This window comes from Fukomys damarensis, unplaced genomic scaffold (genome assembly GCF_012274545.1).
Source record: "Fukomys damarensis isolate Sample0158 unplaced genomic scaffold, DMR_v1.0_HiC HiC_scaffold_14, whole genome shotgun sequence".
Taxonomy (NCBI): Eukaryota; Metazoa; Chordata; class Mammalia; order Rodentia; family Bathyergidae; genus Fukomys; species Fukomys damarensis.
Window position 1 is genome coordinate 30,712,751 of NW_022900926.1, and position 15,166 is coordinate 30,727,916.

General features: G+C 37.9%; 1 protein-coding gene and 1 pseudogene across 1 annotated transcript; one reads left to right on the top strand and one right to left on the bottom strand.

Moving 5' to 3' along the window:
- Positions 1-523: 523 nt before the first annotated feature.
- Fbxo5 (F-box protein 5) lies at positions 524-13,514 on the top strand. The gene is made up of 5 exons (XM_010628859.3): positions 524-1,223; positions 8,667-9,384; positions 10,967-11,057; positions 12,238-12,420; positions 13,224-13,514. Exons 1-5 carry the CDS (start codon positions 1,115-1,117, stop codon positions 13,473-13,475), a joined length of 1,353 nt encoding a protein of 450 aa, XP_010627161.1. The 5' UTR covers positions 524-1,114; the 3' UTR covers positions 13,476-13,514.
- Positions 13,515-14,275: 761 nt separating this feature from the next.
- LOC104865394 lies at positions 14,276-14,525 on the bottom strand (annotated as a pseudogene).
- Between the last annotated feature and the right edge of the window lie 641 nt (positions 14,526-15,166).

Below are 15,166 nucleotides of genomic sequence, written 5' to 3' on the forward strand. Positions count from 1 at the left end.
TCACTATCTGCTCAACAGGACTAGAAAAATATTCACCTGACCAGACCTCCAGCCCAATAAATTGGGGAATTTGCTTCATTTTGTTTGGCTCATGAAAGAAACAAAAACCCAGAAGAGAGTAAATACAAATTCAAAAAACTTATTGCTCATAAAAATCATATGTAGCTGAAGAACTGCAGCTGAAAACAAGAATACTAATACAGTATGATTAAGTGCTGAAAGGAAGAAAGAAATATAGACGCAGGCCCACTCAAAGGTCCAAAAAAGTTCAGCAGCAAATCTCCCGTCAGGACTGCTCAGATCCCTTCCGGGCGCCAGGAGAAACGCGCACCTACGCGCGTTACCTATTCAGCTCCCTCCCCGCCGGCCTAGAGGAAACGCGGGAGACCCCAGAGCGCAAGCGCCAACCCGCCAAGTCTTTGGTTTTCCCCGCCCTCTAAGGCGCCTGCGCAGAGGACGTGGGCTGGGGGAGGGCCCAGTTTAGGAGGAAACGAGAAGCGCGCCTAAATCCTAGAGAGGCGGGCGACCTAGGGCCGGTGGGGGGAGGGTCGGCTTCGGGAAAGCCCGCATTCTCCGAAGACCAGAGTTGCCACTCATCGGACTCCCAGTTGTGAGAGGATCGAAGAAATTCGAGTATCATCTGTACCATCAGAGAGCGTCAGATCCAAGCCGGAGCTGCCTTCAGGATGAAATTAAGACTTGCAGGAGGCCGGTTCTCAAGAGGGAGGATGGGGAGAGCGGCCGGTGCACACCTGCGCGGTAGGCCCTCTCCACGTGCGGCTGGGCGGTGGGCTCAAGGCCCTAGGAAGCCCCGCCCCTGGCCTCAGCATCTTTCGGTACGGACTGAGAGACAGGACGGTAGGGGGTTAGGCTTTGCCGCTAAGGCCCCGCCTCGCTGCTTCCAATTGGCCACGGGAGAACGAGTCCCCTCCTATCGCTTTTTTATTGGTGCGAGCGTGCGAGACGCTCGTCCCATTGGGCCGCGAGGATTTGGGCACCAAATTCAAAGATTTTAAAAGTACCAGCTGGCGCCTTTTAAGAGCTACAGCTCTGTGGAGCGGGCAGCCAGCTGCGCCCCCGGTGTCTCGCTATTCCTTTACCTGAGACAGAGCGCATGTCCTCTGGCATGAGCCGGCGCCCCTGCAGCTGTATCGCTCGGTCACCCTCCTGCTTGTGCAGCTTCAGCCCAGTGACAGCCGCCGGGCGCCCTCGCCCCTCGGACGGTGAGTGAAGGGAGCGGGCGCGGGGGAGTGCGCTCCCGGGAGGGCTGCTCAGTAAGGGCGCGCCCTGGACCCCGACCCGATCCCCGAGCTCGGGCGCCTAGCCGCACACTCAGAGCCTCCTCTGACGGGTGGGGCGGTGGTTCTAGGGTCCGAGAGAAAGCAAGCTAGGGTTCGGGAAGGGGAAGCCAGATGTGCCGGGTGAGACGGTGGGATGGCGGGCTGTGGGGTGCTGGCGGCCACGAGGAGCCCGGCTCCCGACAGCGGGGAGGTGCGGGTCGCTGCGGACTGGGCGCGCGTTTTGTCCCTGGGAAGATCTACCTGTCCCCACCCCGATGAATGGGCGCCAAAGCCCCCTCCCCTCCCCCACCTGGGCAGCGCTCTGACAGGGCCCCGAGCCTGCAGCCCCCGGGCCCGACCAGGTGCCTCACACCCCTTTCCACATCTGTCAGGACCCTCGCTTCCTAGGTCGCTTTCTCCAGCCTTCCGCCTCCTGAGTCTTGGCGGGCGCGGGAGATCTAGGTTATCTCCCGCCTCTGCCTGTCCCGCGCCCTGAGGGGACGTCCCACCCCCCACCGACCTCTCAGGATTTCCAGGGTCTCGCTCCTTCCGACTCCCGCCAAATGGAGAGATGCCCTTCCCATCTCAATTGGAACATACCAACAAAAACGTCAATTTTCCCGTTTTTCCCTTTGGTTAATAACTCTCTAAAGCCTGGAGTTGAAAGGGGGAGGTGTAGGGTTTTTTTTAAAGCATCTTTTAATACAAAATCGCTGATTATAGTTTTAGCCGATTTTTGTGAGAATTGAATTGGTTTTTATTTACCCTATATCCCTGTACAATTAGATATTCCATTCCATAACTTGGATTATTTCACAATTCAGACGCTTATTTTCTTTTTCTTGTTGCTATCTTTAAATGAAATCCTAATGCATTTATTTTACCTCACATGGCTAGAAATGAACAAAATAGCAATTTGATTTTTGTATTGTACAGCTTGATAATGCCTCTTTTATTAGAAAAGCAATCAAGTCTTGAAAGAAAAAAACTACTTAATTTTAGCAGGTTAAGTATATTTGTAGAAGATCATTAATCACAAATCTCCCTTTGAAATTCTGAAGCTTGATTTTTATAAATTCCAGTTTTTACTACTTTTTCTCAGAAAGTATTTGCTGCTTACAACTTTTTTCCTAGCTATAGATTAGAATAAATGAAATTTAAAAATTACTGCACCCACATATTTTTAAAAGGCTTTCCTATAATGAAGATTATGGCTGGTTTATAGGCTTTAGGCATGAGCTTTGGACCTCTTAAATTCTTAAAGGAAAGTCCATCCCTCACCTTGGGCACGTGGTGGTTGGTTATCTATAAGTTGAACACTGGAATTTAATTATATAATTAGCATACTAGACAAGCTATGTAGATTTTAACCACTGTAATCTTAATCATATTAGTGCGAAATGTCAGTTCACTGGAAAGTTAAATGGGAATCAGACTAAATAAAGTTTACTAATAAACTACTTTTTTCTTGATTGGACTGTGACTTAGTGAGAGTTTTTAAAAATGCAATATTTGACTCTGAATAGTGTCTTCATTTTAGGGAAAATAAGGAATAATAGGGCAAATAACTGTTCTAAGTTACCAAAGCTATTTGAAAGGCCGTGCAGGGATTTTCATCTGGAACTTGCATCTGATTCCTAAATGTATGCTCTTGTGTGCAAAGTATCTTACAGCTTTTACATGTTCAGGATTTTCATTGTAAGGAATATTAATATGAAAACGTTTGGCTTATTGTAGATAATGTGGTAAAATGGATTCTATTAGATCTTTGTGATAAGGGCTCTAAAGACTTAACTATATTTATTTCCTTTTTCTTTCCCCCATTTTGTGGGTGGGAAACTGAGACTTTAAGAATTGTGTCAATTTTCCCAAATTCTGGAAATGGTATTTTATAATTAAGATAATCAAGCAGGAAACCCAAGTGTATTTTTTTACTCCACTTTCCTTAGTTATCATCCACACTCAGCACATTTACAACTAATTTTTACTGTCCTATATAAGAGGACCAGCTCCAACCCTAGCCCTGTTCTAGGGATCGAACCCTCTTGTATCTACCCATTTCATTTCCGGTGCAATTATCCTAACTCCTGGTCCCCAACCCTCTGGACTCCTGTGAAAAACTTGGCTTGCCTTCTGTTGTAACCTTCCTCAAGCTGTTCTCCCCAGCTGCCAATGATCTTTTCAAAATATAAACCAATTCTCTCTCCAATACTTAGAACGGTGCAAAGGTCAAGATATCCTACACATACTATATAGACCACTCTTAACTCTCAAATTATTTTTGAATCATTTTCCTAACTCACTAATTTGCAATCCTACGCGCCTTCTCCTTGAATAATTTATACTTCTTACTTCTTATGTTTCCCTTGAACTGTTCCCACAGCCCTTTCAGATTTCAGAGTGTCACTTTGTTTAGATCATCCTTAGCGCACACCCTTAATTACAAACACCTTGGCAGGCTGAGGCTGGAGCCCAGCCTGGACAATTTAGTGACTTAATGAGATCCTGTCTCAAAATTTAAAAATACAAAAAGGGGTGGATGTAGCTCAGTGTGAAGGTCCTGGACTCAATGCCCAGTACTGCAGACAAACAAAACAGAAAAATAATTATCTTTCTCCCTCTCACCCTGTCATTAAGCAAGTATTGAGTAAATGGAAGTGGCAAAGCTAGCCATTGTTTGTGACAGGGTTTTGGTAGTTCAGGCTGGCCTTGAACTAGCAGCATAGCCTTAGAGTATTGGAAGTGCTGGGATTATAGGCATGCTCCACCTTGCCCAGCTCAAGCAAAATTAGACTCTTTACTGTCACTTATTTAATTCATGTCATATTTTCTCCCTTTTAAGGGTAATACCAGCTCAATTATATGAATATATACATTTTTTAAATTGTTTAGGAACACAGAATTTCGTCAGTGGGAAGTACCTGACTAGTTAGAGATGAAGAGTTCATTTACTTCAGCTTCCTTTCGTATAAATAAATGGTAGTATTTAATTCAACTTATTTTACAGTATTGTGATTCATTCATAATAATAATTCATTCATTCACAGTAATAATCTCAGATTTTAAAGTTAAATCTGCAACCAACATCCTGATTTTGGTTTCTATTAGTTTTCTCCAGTAAAAAGTGTTCCTATAAGGAACACTCAAAAAACAAAACAATGCAAATGCCATTTGCAAGTATGTTAAATGGGCACCCAAGTCAACTGAAAGGGCTCACAACGGTGAAAACTGGAACATTTTCACCAACAATTTTTAGTATTGGATTACGACCTGAAATCCACGAGTCTGTATTGATATAAGTGATAAAATAAATGGAAAAGAACAGATAACACTTCCAAGCAGAAAAATGATTTATATATTTTACCCCCCTCCAAATTCATCACTCCCTTGAGGTGTGGGCTATGTATAGACTTCCTTCAAAAGAGTATAGAAAGGTAAAGGAACACAAAGAAGTGACTTTACAGTGGGGAAATCTGACCAACACCTCCTCAGCCAGGTGATCAAGGTAAACATTGTAAACGATAACTTACAGTAATATTATTTACCCTTATTAGTGTATGGTGACAATAGCACTTTACCTCTGTTTTAAAAACTCACAACATCAGACAAACTGTGAAGAAAAATATGCAAATCCCAACCAAGGATCTTTCTGCAAAGGAAGTAAGGCTAGTTGGTCTTTCTTTCTTTCTTTCTTTCTTTCTTTCTTTCTTTCTTTCTTTCTTTCTTTTTTTTTTTCTTTTCTTTTCTTTTCTTTTCTTTTCTTTTCTTTTCTTTTCTTTTCTTTTCTTTTCTTTTCTTTCTTTTCTTTCTTTCTTTCTTTCTTTCCCTTCCTTCCTTCCTTCCTCTCTCTCTTCTTTCTTCCTTCTTCCTTCTTTCTTCTCTCTTTCTTCTTTGTGGTACTGGGAATCAAGGATCAAACTGAGGGCCTCTCACATGCCAGGCAGGCAGGCACCCAACTACCGAGCTGTACCCCCATCCCCAGTATAGAGACTAAGTTATCTTAGTTGGGATCCTAGAGCACAGAAAAAGAGTGAAAACTAAGGGAAATAAGGATTTTAACAATAATAGATCAGTGTTGGTTCACAAATTACAATGGGGCACTGTAGAAATCCCAAGAGTTGAGTGGGTGTATAGCAACTGCTATTGATGTGAAATACAGAGGTTGGGGTTGTAAATCTCTGGATTCAGTTTCTAGTACCACAAAAGAAAAAGCTGAAGGATTTTGTTCCATAAGTGCTTATTTAATGAGTGAGTATAGATTCTAATGCTGGTATTAACCAAAATACCTGGAAACACTTTTTTGTGTAAGTCTTCGTTTTGTCAGGTACTGTGCTATTTGCTTGAGATTCTGAAGTAAGCAACAGTAATTATGTCTGAAAGATAAAAATGTTTTTGTACTGTAAAGAAAAATATAAAAAACTCTTATAAATTGTAGGTTTGTTTTTATTTGTGAGCAAATCTATTTCCAAAGCACCTCATTCCCAGTTGAGATAGTGGAAAGAGCACTGAGTTTAGAGACGAAAAGAACAATCTGGCTGTCTGGACTACTTATTAAATCTTGTGCAGGGTTCTCAGCTGAGCATCCCTGAGCTTCACTGTAAAGATAATAGAGCTCCCCCTTCTACCTCAAAGATTGTATGGGCCAAGTATTTAGAAATACTGCAAACTGCAAACTTTTCAACAAATTTAAGATACTTGAATTGTTAGCTCTATTTTAAAAGAATGATCAGTATCATTAAAAGAATATTCAGTATCAAAGAATGATACTGAATGCTTTTGTGGACAGTCTTCCAGAAATAGTTCTAAAGACAATGAGTATGCCTTTGAATCCTTTGAATAAAGAAATTCTGAAAGTAAGGTTTCAGATCCCTTTGCTTTGGGCTACTAAATAAAGTAAAAGGTGTGTCTTTAAAGGTGGCTTTTCCTTTTTTATCATGTCATATAAATTGAAAGTCCTATCTAAATTGAAATTGTGGTGATCCTCCTGCCTCAGCCTAAGTGCTAAGATTACAGAAATGTGTCACTACATCTGACTTGAACTTAATTCTTTAGTTGGAGAAAGAATAAAAAACAATCTCATCATTTTTTAAAACACTTTTGAATAAAAGGAAACTACCCAAATGTGTTTTAGAACTAATTGGGAACTTAGAATTTGTATACTTTTAACTTATTCTTTATGTCCTAAATTCCTCCTACTTTTTAGGTTAGTCTAAAATTTAGTGTGATCCTGGAGCAAATAACTGTTTTTTATAGAAAGTAAAAGGTAGTTTACACTTGCAAAGTTACTTGACAAAAAGATAGCCATTTTTATTTTGACTTGAAAAGTTTTGGTCTAAAAGGAATTAAATAAATATAGACAAATTACTGGCATTTAATAAAGATTTGCTTTAAACGTTTGCTTATAAGGGTTAGTTATCAACTTACCCATCATTGGCTTATGGGAGGAATGAGAAATAGGAATGGATAAAGAAGATGTGATTTTTCTATAAAATGGAATACTACTCAGCCGTAAAGAATGAGAATTTAGATTCATTCATAGGAAAATGGATACATATTGAGGATATACTCCTAAGTGAAACAAATAAGTCACACGTGTAAATACCAAATAGTTTCTCTGGTGTGAAAAACTATAATGGTACATAAGATCCTAATGACATAATTGACAATGTGAAATAGGAAGAAAAGGGCTAAAGGTATAGGGAAAATGGGAAGCGCAGGGGAAAGGTAATAAGGGAAAAGAAAAAAATATGAGAAAATGAAAAAATGGAAATAAAGTGTGTGTAAATGGGGTGGGGAGGAGGGGGTGAAGGGAGGGCAGGGACAAGGGGAAAAATGAGAACCAAGACCTGTCATGTAAAGGTACACGATTCCGATAATGAATGTAGCTGTATTGTATACCTAAAATGTACCAATGAACTCAATGAGAGAAAAAAATAAATAAAGCATATGAAGTCTACATTTAACCTAGCAGTGAAGTCCCTATGGCTTTCTTTGTGTTCTAATTGTTTTCTTACTTAATATGCTTTGCTTTTAGTAGTGGTAGATGGTTTCCCTGAACCCATCTATCTTACTTCTTAGTATTGTACCTTTGCTCAAGTTAGCTTTCAGTGAATGTTCTTGCCAGTCCCTACTGCCTGACAGAATCCCAAACCTTTATAAAGGTGTCATCCTCAACTGAGGGATGAGGGATGATATTTTGCTGTTATTAATTTTCTTCCCCAGTATTTAGCAATGAATGGTAACTGGTGACATTTAGTCATTGTTCCATCTTGAGGAAAAGGGATGACACTAGTATCTAATGGGTAAAGGCTGCTAAGTATCCTATAATATTCAGTGTGGCCCGTAAGAAAAGAATTGGCCAGTTCAGAATGTCAATAGTGCAGAGACTGAGAAACTGTTTTGAAGTTATCTTAAAGTGTTGTTTGTCAAATTATATTATAAATGATTTCTTAGGCCCTAAGGTTGGGGTTGGGAGTAACAAACCTGGGGGGAAAAATACACACACACACACACACACATACATGTATGTAATTCAAATTTGAATCAGTAATGTAATCTAATGAATAATACCCAGAAATAATTGCATGACTTGTTGATAGTATCATTTTTGTTTCTTATGCTAGTTCTCCTTTGTACTTTTGACTTGAGTTATTTTACAGTAACTGAACAGTAACTCATACTTGTTATCTCAGCAGTTAAATCTAGTTTTTATGATGGAATGTCATTCTAAGTCTTACTTTTGATTGTTAGCAGTATTTCTGACACTGTTAGGCAAGATACACCAAGGCATTGTACCTGTGCATGAGTTTACTATCCATTAGAATACACAAAAACCTTAAAAATATCAGATGGTCACCCAGGTGGATCTCTGACCAAAATAAAACTCAGAGATAAGAACTTTGGGAGTAGTTAGACTTTATCTTAATGGATGTTTAAATGTCATTTCAAGTCCAGGAATTCCAGAAGTAAATACTAGAAGTACTTTAAAAATAAATTTTACTTCAGACTATTCTTGATGTATCATTTTCTCTCATTTGTTTGAGAAGTACAGCTATTTTGTGATTCTTTTTCCCATGTTTTTGCTTAACCAGATATAGATTCAAAATAATCAAATGTTATAGTTATGCAGATTCAGAATACATCTTTTTTGAAGTACTATTGTGGGAATAATTTAAATATATATGAGTATATATGTTTATGCGTTTGAGTAGTATTTCCACATAGTATGGTCATATGAGTAAGCTTGCATAATTTCATAGCTTTATAGGCAGATGCACATAGGCAATGCATAGTGCTCAGAAAATGTAAAATAATTAAATCATATCCCAACTTAAGGATATGTGGAAATTTTGCAGTTAAAAAGTAAATGTTGTCTTCTTTTTTTAGGTTATAAAGAAGAAAGTTCCACTCTTTATGTCAAAATGAAGTGTGATATTAATTGTAATCATATTCATCCTGAAATTAAACTGGTAAAACCTGATGACAGTGGAAGACAAGATTTCTACAGTCCTGCTTATTTGGAAGGTTCTTGTAAAGACTGCATTAAAGAATATGAAAGGTTATCATACCTTAGTTCTCCAATTGTGAGCCCTCGGACTGTAGAATTTGAAACGAAAAGCAAGCCTTTGCATAATAAGGAAAATAGACATGTTGAACAAACACTTAATAGTTCAAATGAAATAGAAGAACTAGAGACCAATAGGCTTTACGAAGACAGTGGCTATTCCTCATTTACTCAACAAAGTGGCTTCAGTGAACGTGAAGAGGATAGCCTCACTCTGGAAGAAAATTTCAGAAGCAGACCACAGTCCTGCCTGCCACAGACACAAAACCCAGACCAGTATCCCAACAAAAACTTAATGCCAGTTCTTCATTTTGAAAAAGTGGTTTGTTCAACATTAAAAAAGAATGCCAAGCGAAATCCTAAAATAGATCGAGAAATACTGAAAGAAATTATATCCAGTGGAAATTTTAGACTACAGAATATAATTGGCAGGAAGATGGGCCTAGAATTTGTAGATATTCTCAGTGAACTCTTTCGAAGGGAGCTGAAACATCTCTTAGCAAATATTTTGGCTCAACTCAGTGATATGGACTTAATCAAGTAAGTATAGTGTAATCTACTGTGGATTTTTGATGGCTCAGTACTACTGGCATATGTAGTGATACTATAGTGTTGTTTAATTGGGGTAATGGCTTTTGCTTGATAGCTGGTATTTCACCACCAGTGGTACACTAAAATGAAGTGGAAGAATGCATTTAATCTGGTCATTTTGAATTTCAAATTCATGGTATTACAAAACTGTTAGATTGGTGGCTTTCCATTTTAATTCTGAAATTTCTGAATTATGTATCTTTGGGGATTAACTAAAGCAGTCTAGCCAAACATGAGGATACAACCCTGTAATCCCAGCACTTTGGGAGGTTGGGCAGGAGGATCACAAGTTTGAACCCAGACCGGGCAACTTAGTGACTTAGTTAGAGTTCTTGTCAAAGCAAAAGGGTCGGGGAGAGGGGAATATAGCTCAGTACCAAGACCTTGGGTTTAATCCCTTAGTACACACCCATCCCTATCCCCACACACAAAACAGGCCTAGTTCCATTCTACAAGTATAATCATTGTCACAATTTTGTTGCCCATGAAGTATGAGATGATTTCTGTTCAGACACTTTTGATATAGGACTCTCCTAGTTTGTTTTTTTGAACTCAGGACCTTGCACTTATGAGGCAGGCACGGTACCACTAAGCTAAATCCCTGGCTCTCCTAAGTTTGACAGTGGTTAAAATGTAGAAACTCACAAATAGGGATCTGATTATGACTGTCTATTTTAAAACCTTGGGCTGGACACAGTAGCACACACCTGTAATCCCAGCACTTGGGAGGCTGAGGCAGAGTTATTGCCATGAGTTCAAGGACAACCTGAACGGCTTAACAAGATCCTGTCTCAAAAATCTTGATTACACCAAGGAAAATCCATTAGGATGGGAAAGATTGTATTTTGTTTTTAATAAAATGTATTTATTTTATCCTACTCCCCCCTCTCCCCTTACCTCATCCCCACAAGGGTGGGGTAGCTTTGAAAAATATGATGATTTTACTGTACAGGCTATTGTATTAGGTTGAGTTCAGCTCTCCATTGGGTTAGTTTTGAAGAAGCTCTTTGAAAAATTAGAATATTTGGCAAGTGTGGCTTTACTCTAGTCTTTATGGGTAAAGTGAAACATGTAAGTGTTGATATTTCTTATTGACTAGCTCCCTAGAGGATAATAACTCACAGATTGTGTTTTTTTCCATGTTAATAACTTTTTAGAATTTCTACTAGTAGCAGTGTGTCCCACAGTGCTTTGACATCTAGCATGGTATTATATACAGAATGCTGGCTATTTGGTTTTCATAAATATTGTAAAAACAGTAAAACACAGAATAGTAGTCCTTAACCTGGAATTACTTGATGTAGAACTTTTCAAAATAGAATGCTTTTTCCCATTTAGGCCAATTAAAACCCAAATGATTAGGCATGGGCATCCTTAAATCTTAAATATCCCAAGGAATTCTAATGTATAGTCAGATTTGAGAAGCACAGCTGATACATATTTCAATTTTAGCACTATGAATACTTTTCTACTATATTCATCTTAGCATCTTTGTCATGCTTTGTTTCTTTTATGATCATTTATTTTCCAGTGTGTCTAAAGTGAGCACTACTTGGAAGAAGATTCTAGAAGATGATAAAGGGGCATTCCAGTTGTACAAAAAAGCAATGCAAAGAATTACTGTAAGTCTTTGTAGGTGATTTTTTTTCTTTTCGAAATGCATTACTATTACTCTTTTACCTTTAGAAATAAGGAAGTAGCAGCCTGGCAAGGTGGTGCATGCCTGTGATCCTATCACTTGGGAGTCTGAGGCATTAGGATCACCAGGAGTTTGAGGCCTGCCTGGGCTACCCAGTGAAATCAAAGCAAGACTGAACTACAAAAAAAAAAAAAGGAAGTAGAAAAGAAAGGCAATCTGGAAACCCTTCTTTAAATTTACAGAGCATTTTAGCCTTTTACTAGAACTCAATAAGAAACCCTTCAAAAATAAAGAGCAAGGCATCCCACTTTGGTTATTTGTTGGATTCAAGTGGAATGTCCAAGGTAATAAGGTAGGAATCAAAATGTCCAAAATAATAGAGTGTAATGAGTGTTGACGATCTAGTGGGTCTAGGGAGATTTGTTTTATTTGTATTTCTTAGTTATTAAGAAATAAAAAGGATTTCTTTTTTGATCATTTACCAGAAGAACAGTAAATTATCAACATTCTTGCTGTGTAAAGGAAATGCTTTTACTTTTAATACTTGGTAACTGTAGATGTTTCTAGGAGTCAAGATCTATACATGACTAAAAGACTGCTACTTAGCCAGAATTATAACTTTAGATTAAAAGTAAGTTGATTAGTTTCCAAATTTAGTTTGTTCATAGGTAAACTGATCATGGAAAATTAAATAGTTTTTAAATCTTAGCACTTAAAATGACATTCGAATGTGGCTACTGCCATCTTCTGGTAATGGGTATAATGACCACTTGTTTTGTTGATTGTACTTTGACTTTGGATCAAGAGCCCTGCACCCTTGTGCCCAGTACTTGGGAGGCTAATACAAGAGGATTGCTGTGGGTTAGAGGCCAGCCTGAACTACATAGTGAGACCCTGTCTCAAAAATAAATAAATAGCATGCAGACTGTGTGTTAAAGTGATTTCTCAGTTTCTGGTTCCTACTTTCTGCCAAAAAATTAGACTTTCCATGTTTGAATATTTATGTGTGGCTGTATTTAAGCATGTGCAGGTAAGTTAGATGTAGGAATATATCCATTACATTCTCGTTTGACCTTTCTGATATATGTAGAAACTAAAAATAACTAGACTGTTGAATTTATGTAAGAAAGTGTCTTGATTATTACTAAATATTTTTTAATTAGGAAAAGAGCATTAAATTTTCACCACACGCTTCAACCAGAGAATATGTTATGATCAGAACGGCATTAGCTTCTGTTCAAAAATCAGCATCCCAGACTCTTCCCAAAAAAGATGCTCAAGTCAAGTTATCCAAGAAAGGTGATCAGAAAAGTTCTACATATAGTCGACACAGTGAATTCTCTGAGGTAACTTTGCTCGTAAACATATTAAAGACATTGGCATTTATTGTTAAAAGTGTTTAAAATGAGAAATAGGAAGGTTTCAAGATAAAAATATAACTTATCTCTAGACAGTAAATTCCATTCCATACCAAATTACAACACCTGATACTGGTATTCATTTAACTCTAATTATAGAATAATAAAAACTTATGGAATTATTAATCCCCTTCATTTTACTCTCAAAAATAACTTGAAAGTTTCTTACGTCTCAGCATTACATTTTACAGTTGCAGTATTTTGTAAGTGAAGAATGAGCTAAGAAAATGTCCGGCTCTTAGTAGTCAAAGCTTCCTATACTATCTTCAGATCGTTGACTCATCTCTACTAAAAGTTCTGCTCATACATGGATAATGTAAAATTTAGTTAGAAAACCATAATCTTTTTGTAGAGCCTGTGTTTTGAAATTAAAGCCTGCTACAGAAAATATAAAAGTGCTGTATATTGTGGTAGGTGATTTATAAAAAGAAAAATAATAGTGAAATCAATTCTTAAATGACAGACTCCAGGAAGATGTTACAGAGAAAGGTGGCATTTAAGTTAGGGATTGGATTTGTAAGTAGCACTCATGAGATGAAAGACAGTGTCTAAAAGTAGCAGTGGCCATTAGACCCCTTGACAAGTGATGCTTTCTCTTGCCCATTGAAAGGTAGGTAGGTTCCTAGGGGCAGGAACTGTCTTAAGGCGCAGAGGTGTCCTTCTTGGTTTTACTAAATTGCAGTACATTTAGTCCTTTCTAATATTTACTTAGGACTTTTTTTGTTTTCTAGGTTGCCAAGACTTTGAAAAAGAATGAAAGCCTCAAAGCCTGCATCCGCTGTAAATCACCTGCAAAATTTGATTGCTATTTACAGCGAGCAACCTGTGAACGAGAAAGTTGTAGGTTTGATTATTGTACAAAGTGTCTATGTGATTACCATAGCACTGAAGACTGCTCAAATGGCAAGCTGCTAAAAACCAGTTACAGAATGGGTCCTCTTCCTGGTACTAAAAAAAGTAAAGAGAGTCTACGAAGATTGTGACGTCTAACTAAATCAATTTAAATTATCATGAAGGTTAATTAGAAAACGTTAGGTTTTTATTTTAAAAAGTTTTAAAAATAATTGTTTTTAATGTTAATCACTGTGATACCTGGAATTTTGTTCCCCAAAAATAGAGGGCAGACAGCCTCTAAAATATTTTACAACTTGCTGTGAAAAGGCTTAAAAATCTCAATACAAATTAGAAATTTTAAATATTTATACAAAAGGGGAAACAGTTACCAAAGATGTGTGATTTAGAGGGTAAATTAAAATTTATTCAATTTCATGGTAAAACGTCCATGTAATTTTGTCTAAATAATCTTAAATATAAATCTGGTTTACCACCTTTTAGCATTATATTTGCTTTACCAAATTAATACGAACTCATCTGTCAGTGTCTGGAGTCTGTTAATTTAAATGTTTTGTCACTTGTTTTAAATGTTTTTTTTCTCAATATCTATTTCCAAAAACATGTTCTTTGTAAAATATTGCTGTCTTCTTTATTTCTGAAGGTAGTTTTAAAACAGTATTTTATGTGTGTAAATATTTCTGTGTTTAATGTGCCAAAGTAAGAAATCTATATTCATGTTAAAATAATTTTGCTTGTTATTAATAAAATTGGTATAAACTTACTAATGTATATCTTTGATTTTTTTTTTCATGGTAAAGGCTGCTTTATTGGTGGCAGTTAGTACAAGTCAATAAATATTAATCCCCAAAGAAGAGCTCAGTTATTTATCATATTACTGGTCCAGGGAGCTGATTGGAAGTGAGCCATCTGACTGCTGGTCAGACTAAAGTCATTCTGGCTTCTTGGCAAATGATGCCCCAGCCAAATGATGGATGGCATATGCAGTTCCACCAACTGTAAGAATCAGAGTGGCTCTGTACAGGAGGGCATCAGCTACCCCACCCTTCAGGTGCACTGGAATTCCATTGTCCTCCTGAAGCTTTTGCTTCTGTGGAACTTAATTTTCAAAACAGCTGCGTGAAGCAGTGCTGATGGTCCCTCTGGGCAGTCTGTCGAAGAGCCAGCAAATTCCACAGCATCTTTCCCAGGTTACAGTGCACCACCTTGACAACTGACTGCCAGAAACAAACACTGCCCCAGGCCCCACAGCCTTTGAATTTTATAAATATTAATCCCAAAAATAATTAGGAAGTTGTAATCAGTTGTACTTGTATGAATGCAGAGTGGATTCCTGTCTTGTTTGTGGAGAGCTTGTGAGAGTCCCTGGCTTTACCTGCATTCAAATTTTTCTAATAACAACAATATTTGTGTAATTGGGTTTTGAAGTAAGCATTTTAGAAAGACTGAAACAAATGCTAGTAAATGTGAAATTAACCATCATCTAGTACTAGAAAAAAGAATGTGTAATCTCAGCTGCAATCAAGCATTTTGCTAACTGCAAGAGCCCAAAAAAGGACACTTTTATTCCAAAGTGGAGTGTTTTAGTTTCAATTAGGAATATGAAAAATCACAAAAAGTTGAAATTGTGAGAGCCCTCAGAAATTTAGCAATGGGTTGCACAACATCTTTTGCCAGCATCTGAGCAGCTTCAGGGTTTTGCCCTTCGTTTCAGCAGAAATCTAAGGTAGAAGTTTACCTCAGGTGGATTTGTGGGGTGTTTGCTGGAGAAATGTAGACTCCAATAATCACTAATAAACCTGCTTTTTTTTTAAAAAATTAT

What these genes read in the sequence shown, in the direction of transcription:
- Fbxo5 (XM_010628859.3), top strand. Translation starts at nt 1,115, where the DNA reads ATGTCCTCTGGCATGAGCCGGCGCCCCTGCAGCTGTATCGCTCGGTCA. An exon ending in GCGCCCTCGCCCCTCGGACG is followed by an intron (nt 1,224 to 8,666) that starts GTGAGTGAAGGG and finishes TTCTTTTTTTAG; the next exon opens with GTTATAAAGAAGAAAGTTCC. An exon ending in AGTGATATGGACTTAATCAA is followed by an intron (nt 9,385 to 10,966) that starts GTAAGTATAGTG and finishes TTTATTTTCCAG; the next exon opens with TGTGTCTAAAGTGAGCACTA.